Source organism: Monopterus albus, unplaced genomic scaffold, assembly GCF_001952655.1.
Source record: "Monopterus albus unplaced genomic scaffold, M_albus_1.0 scaffold120.1, whole genome shotgun sequence".
In the NCBI taxonomy this organism is placed as follows: domain Eukaryota; kingdom Metazoa; phylum Chordata; class Actinopteri; order Synbranchiformes; family Synbranchidae; genus Monopterus; species Monopterus albus.
In genome coordinates, this window is record NW_018128000.1 from 255,843 (window position 1) to 262,048 (window position 6,206).

Genomic DNA, 6,206 nt, shown 5'->3' on the forward strand with positions numbered 1-6,206 from the left:
GGAAGATCACCACAAATCTCAGCATTCGTCTTTGCTGTTTGCCTGAAACAATCATTGCATGCAGAGGAAAAAATCCTACAGACACAGAAAATGTCACTTTGTATTGTACAAATCAGTTTATTTTTCTTTGGGTTGATAAGTTTCTTCAAAAATCATCTTGATTCTTTGTAGGTCAGCTGTTAAAGCCAGGTTCTGCTGTCAGGCCCTCAGAATCGACGAGCTCCTCCCTGCAGCTACTGCTATGTTGAACAATCATACAGGAGCATAGATCACTTTCTGCACTTACTAAGGTAGACAAGAATCCCACTGGGTGTACTGTAATGGCATTTGTCATTTTTAGTGTTACCACTTAAATATAAAATAAGATCTGTGTGGACTTTGATCTTCACTCTTACATGTCTGCTCTTTCCACCCTGATGCCCCAGCGGCAAGCAACTGAGTCGACAGCGGCTTGTATCTGCTGACCAATCCTCCTTCTGTGCAGCAGGATGTGGCCGAATGTGTGTAGAGCAAGAACGTCTCTGACCGCTGACTGAACCAGAGTCTGCAGCACTGTGGTTAGACTGGATAGAGCTGCACTGCACAAAGTCACGTTCTCTATCTGGTAATAACACACCACACTTAGCTCTGGTCTCACCAAATCCTTTGTCACCACCTGTGTACAGACGTGTAAAAAAAAAAAAATCAGACAGCATTCTACTTTAGTGTTTTTTTTTAACTGCTATTTCATTCTCATACACAGAACTAAGTGTGAATGTTTCTGTGTCTAGTGTGTGTGTGTTTGTTGTGCTATACCGTGTGAGTAGGAACCTTCAGCATTTGTAGTCGGATGTCGACTTTGTGGCACACATCAAGGAGCGGGAGGAAGAAAATGAGACCTGGAAAGAGTAGAGGGTGGTGATACCATGGTCAGCTTTCTTTCACGTATATTGTTATACTGTCTGTATTAGCATTCAGGACCTGTGACCCAGAATGGTTTAACATCATTAATAATATCGGTCACACCTTTTTTTTCCTATGACAAGTCAAAACTTGAGTTTTTAAATCACTGCCAAGAGATGATCATGACAAAAGGTCAGGAATCTGTGCTAACCTGGTCCTCTGGGTCTTCCACGCAGAAGGTGACCCAGTCTGAAGACCACAGCTCTCTCATGCTCCCTCACTACCTGTCAAACAAAATGACAGCCTTCAGTCAAACAGCCCAGTGACAGTGATGGCTGGAGTAATGATAACCTGGCCATTTTCTTTTGCCTTTAGTTAGGGTTGTGAGTCAGGCCTCTCTCCTGACATTTAAGATTTTGTCTAGAGTTAGTTTTAATTTTCTTTCAAAACTAGCAAAGGATGTGGCTTTAAGCAGAAAAAGAAAAAGCGTTACATACACCCTGATCCATAGTAAATTGACACCCATATAGGTAACCAATACGCCCATATATTTGTATACACTCTATGGGCGGTACTGCAGTATTCACTGGTAAATTGGATTGTAAATAAAATAACATCTATAAGATGAAAATGCTGACTCTGACTCTAATATCGTGCCCAATATTCACCTGTTTATCTATTTTACTTGAATTAACACATTTTCACCAGCTAGTCACATTTCTTACCAGCTTAGAGTTAAATCAGTATGAAATTCTCTTAGTGAGAAGATTCCAATTTAGATTGTTTGATCTGAATAAACTTAATTCATCTGCCATCCACACCTTTATTTCTCCATCACAAACTCTCTCTCTCTCTCTCATCTTCTATACCGCTCAGTCCCAAACGGGGCCGTGGGAGGGGCTGAAACCAATTCCAGCCGACAATCGGGCGAAGGCCCATCACAAACTGTAAGTGTCAAATTGTTTTTCCTCAGACTAATACTTCACATACTTTCTACTGAAGAAATCACAGTAATATTTGTGAAGTAGATTACGGTACAGCATTTAGTTTAAGTTTTATATGTGGTGTAGTTCGTACTTTAACACAGAACCAGATAGAGAAAGGGAGGAAGAGAAGAACTAGAGCCAAGACGAAGACCATCAGCAGCCACTCAAACACTCCTAGGTTCTTGTGCTTCAAACCTGCAGAAATACACAGTATTTCACATGAAGAAATCCAAACAAGATATTCAGATTTATTTGATTTTTTTTTCCAGAATATATGCTTAAAATATTCTACATAAAAGTTTCCAACAAATATCTCAGGTCACCAGATAAAATTTTTCTTCATCCTGAGAACAATAAACTTACTGCATAAACAACGTACCAGGCTTTTCTTCAGGCTTTGACTCACCGTCTTCCTGTTCGGCTGCTTCCAAGAGTCCCAGGTTCTCCTCCTTGACTTTGTCATCTCTCACACTGTCTATGTCCACCACGGTGGATTTGAGCCTCACTTCTGTCCGCTGGTCTGACATCATCTCATCTGTCTCTGGCTTCTCCTTCTGGGCGCTCTCCTTGCTCGCTGAGGTGTTGTGGGGCCGGCTTGCTTTGGATGCCTTTTGCCGGTGGCTTCTGGGAGTCACCACTGCTGCCTGCTCCCTCTCCTTCCTTGGCAGGTGTCTCGGGTGGACGTTGAAGGACTTCTCCATGCTGGCTCGAGGCTCATAGAGGTATTGGCTGCTAGAATGTTTCTGTGTGATGGGCTAGTCGAGGGTTTTCTTTTTGGGTGAAAGCCAGAGAGGAGGGATAATTATAATGACCTTTACTGCAGTAAGTTGTTTCCTCTGGTTTGAGATCTGTTACCAGAGTCAGGGGCACAGCTATCTACTATGGTAATGAGAGAGAATGGATGGTGAGTTAGCCTGCTTGTATATGGGAGTAAAACATGGCAGTGGGAGTGCCACCTCCCTGTACTTCGAAACATTTCAGGTCAGTGAACTTTTATGAGCATGTCATTCAGTTAACTATTTCCACCAGCTAACTAAAATAAAAGAAAATGTTAAGATAATAGAATAAAAAATCAAGATACAATAATTATCATTTGCAGATCATCACTTGATTAGCCAGCAAAAAAAAAACAAACTCTCTCCTTTTCCCCCAATTTCACTTAAATGCTTTATCAGACATAAAATAAAAACATGCAGTGATTGCTGGATGAATTTATTTCAGTAATACTGTGTTTCATTTATGTGCATAATTCCTGTTAATTGCTATCCAACAATCTGCATCAGTGTGTGTGTGGTTTTCTTGACACAATCAAACGTTTTCTTTAGCTATTTCAGCTTGGGAGCCCTTAATCCTATCACAGAAACATGAAAATAAAATTCTCAGCGTCACTGGAGCTCAGGGAGTCACTGACTCTTCAGTGGGAATGTGCAGACTCAAGGGTCTTTTTCTAAACTCATGATGTACGGTACACACAATATCCTCCCTAATGCAACCTTAATTACACTGAAAATGAGTTCTGTGGCCCACACATTCTTCTGTTATAGAAGTCCCAAATCTAGCTGTGAGAAAACCCAACCAAAAGGCCTGTGCACATATAGTGACCCCCGGTCATAGCAAATCTAAAGCATGAGTTAATGGCACTTTACAGTGTCAAGTACTGTAAGCAGTGGACTCCCAACAAAAACCAGTCCAACAATTTGTTGTCAAGCGGTCCCAGTTTGATTAGTCAAACTGAAACTGTCACAGTTTAATTTATCAACAAATTGTTAATTAAAGAAACATGATGGTAATTTCTGTCCAGTTTGTGTTATTCTAATATGTAAAATGATGACTCTCATTTTCCAAGATTTTCATTCCAATATTTGCATGTAGCTTCCAGAAACCAAAAGTGTCACCTGACACCTAATTTGACTTAGCCTACAATTAGAAGTGATAAATCTTAGAAACATGTCCAGCGCTTGTCAATGAGATCATGTGAGTTAAGGAGGCTGGGTTCATTTTTGTGCTGCGTTTTTAGCTAGTCAGACACTTTGCGCGGTAAGTGATCCCTGTTTGTGGTACTGATACTAATTTCACGATCTCTCTTCGTTACGCCAGCAAACGGAAAGAAACCTGTCTTTATTTTAAACTATATTCTTGTAGACTTTGATGAATACGAGTTATCAGTTGAAAACACAACACCGTCCTTGCCGTTTTTACACTTGAGCAGATACCGGACTGCTAACGTCAGCCACAGCAAGTGTCGAAGCAAACAACGTGGGCTACGTAGGAAAAGGCTGCAAAGATATTGAAGACTTGGGGTAACGTTATGTCCACAGCACATGTGGAAAAATGTAACTGTTTTTAAATACATTGTTAATTAAATTAGGCAAAATTGCGGGCACACTTAACTCCACCGTCGTCTATCACGAACTATACGTCCTGTTTTCCCAGGCGAGACTAAAGTTTACTGAGTTAGCTATCGAGGTTCTACCCGTTTATTGGACCATAATGCATGAAAAGTATAATATATGTATGCTAACGTTACTGTGCTAAGAGTAGCCCCAGTTGGTGACTCTTTCGAGTGTATGTAATACATAAGAGTCACCAGCTGGGGTTACGATAAGAGTACGGTAACAATTAAAGATCAATGAAAGCGAATAAATTCGACAAGTTCATCAATCTAATTTCAGTGCAAAATCTGATCATATGATTTTGTTCAAAAAGTTCATTCAATATGTTTTAGCAATAAGACGAGTCGAAGCAATAAGTAGTAGTTTTCTTGCATCATTATGCACTTGGCTGTTCCTCTTCTCTGCTCCTCATATCACAGTAATCACCTGGATGTTCAGGCTGTATAGTAAGTTTTGCAGTATTTGTCCTCTTGCTGTATTCTGCTGATGTCACTAGGCAAGATGAACCAGGAAGAGGTTTTGGCAAAGCTGAAGAAAGATATCCGCTCCTTGCTCATGTCATCCAAGATGGGCTTAGACCCCCATCAGCTCAGGCATGATTATGAGGCAAGGGTGGGGCATCGCCTGCCCCTGAAGCTCCTGGGCTTCAGAAACGTCATGGATATGGTAGCACAGATGCCTGACGTGGTGTCTATTAGCTTCAGGGCTGATAATAGCCTGTTCTTAACGGGTAAAGTCTTTTTATTGTTTTGTTAGATCAGTGCTCATTTTGTTATTAAGTAACTTTTTAATTCATATCATTGGATTAAACTAAAGCTTAGTAGTGTTTGATACAGAGATCCTAACTTCTCATTTCTTTCAAACACCTGAACAAGTTGTTTTTACATTACAGCTGTTGGTGATGAGTCTACTCGAAACATTGGGGAGCTGTTAGCTAAGCAGCGCAACTCAAAGACTAACAAAAAAGTCAAGAGGGGAGGTGTCAGCTACTTCTCACCATACTACTGTCAAAATGCCCCCCCTGTAGTGCTACCCAGAAGAGGGCATGCTCCTCCTGGTCTCCCTGTCCAGCTAAGGTCACAGCTCCTCATACTGCTGTCCCAGGTATAACTTCATGGTTCAATGTTTCTTACATCGCCCATTGTATGTATTCTCCATGATAAGATGGGCTCTTTAAATTGGTTGGACTGTTATCAGCTGTTTGATTAAAGCTACCAAGACACAAAATGGCACTAAGACGGCCTTCTTTCCCCTAAAAATGTGACAAATAATGAACAAAATTAAACTGATTCTGAGGATTTGTTTTTCAGTTTCTTTTGGCCTTGTGGTGTCAGATTGTTCACAATAGTTTTGCAGTACATTATTTAAATCCACCCAACCAAATCGGATACAGGGAGGCCAGACCGGCTGTTGTGTCAAAATGGCAAAATCATGTGGCTCTGTCACTACAGAATGTTCAGAGTTATGACGCAGCTGCTCTCCTAGGGTTCGCTCAGGTTGTGTGAGCTGGAGGCCAGCTTCCTACGCTGCTTCGGCTTCCCGTTGCGTGTCCAAAATTATGGCTTCTACTCAACTGGAGAGATGCTGACGGCAGCAGCAGACCTGGTTGTCATCCAACAGAGCAGGCTGGGCTCAGTTGTAACCCTGAGGGAACACGTGCTGCCCAAGCCACTGCTCATGCCATCCAGCTCAGCAAGGACAACTGGACAAAAAAATTCAGGATTGCCTATAACTGACGAGCCAGTCTCCAAAGGGCCAGACACCAGAGCTCAGACACCTGCAGCACCCCCAGGTGTGCTATTAGAGAAGTGGGTTTACATAAGTGCAAATACATCGGTTTTCAGACACTGCTGCATTTACACATCTTGCTAGAATGTCTTTCTAATAGCAGTTCATACCCAGTGTCTTGTAGTTGCATTTTATACTTTTTTTTTTTTTTTTTTTT

The 6,206-nt window shown here is 41.4% G+C and overlaps 2 protein-coding genes and 1 long non-coding RNA gene across 10 annotated transcripts in view; 2 read left to right on the top strand and 1 right to left on the bottom strand.

Moving 5' to 3' along the window:
• nphs2 (NPHS2 stomatin family member, podocin) overlaps positions 1-4,762 on the bottom strand; it is a 5,257-nt gene extending 495 nt beyond the window's left edge. The window contains exons 1-6 of one of the 2 annotated variants that reach the window (XM_020612073.1): positions 4,688-4,762; positions 2,275-2,638; positions 1,960-2,063; positions 1,094-1,166; positions 796-878; positions 396-655 (exon numbers count right to left, since the gene is read on the bottom strand). In XM_020612073.1, coding sequence (XP_020467729.1) covers positions 396-655; positions 796-878; positions 1,094-1,166; positions 1,960-2,063; positions 2,275-2,569 — 815 coding nt within the window. In that variant the 5' untranslated portion in view covers positions 2,570-2,638; positions 4,688-4,762. Of the gene's footprint in view, positions 1-395; positions 656-795; positions 879-1,093; positions 1,167-1,959; positions 2,064-2,247; positions 2,639-4,687 lie in introns of both variants that reach the window. The other variant, XM_020612072.1, reaches the window with a different exon arrangement.
• LOC109966866 (uncharacterized) lies at positions 514-2,034 on the top strand. Its single transcript, XR_002275843.1, has 3 exons — positions 514-604; positions 771-908; positions 1,759-2,034. It is a non-coding gene; the product is annotated as an uncharacterized LOC109966866 (long non-coding RNA).
• Positions 2,572-6,206, top strand: part of tdrd5 (tudor domain containing 5) — a 14,147-nt gene continuing 10,512 nt past the window's right edge. The window contains exons 1-5 of one of the 7 annotated variants that reach the window (XM_020612065.1): positions 3,714-3,905; positions 4,011-4,201; positions 4,758-4,991; positions 5,154-5,365; positions 5,747-6,053. In XM_020612065.1, coding sequence (XP_020467721.1) covers positions 4,177-4,201; positions 4,758-4,991; positions 5,154-5,365; positions 5,747-6,053 — 778 coding nt within the window. In that variant the 5' untranslated portion in view covers positions 3,714-3,905; positions 4,011-4,176. Of the gene's footprint in view, positions 2,591-3,710; positions 4,202-4,757; positions 4,992-5,153; positions 5,366-5,746; positions 6,054-6,206 lie in introns of those variants that run through there. The other 6 variants (XM_020612066.1, XM_020612070.1, XM_020612071.1 and 3 more) reach the window with 6 other exon arrangements.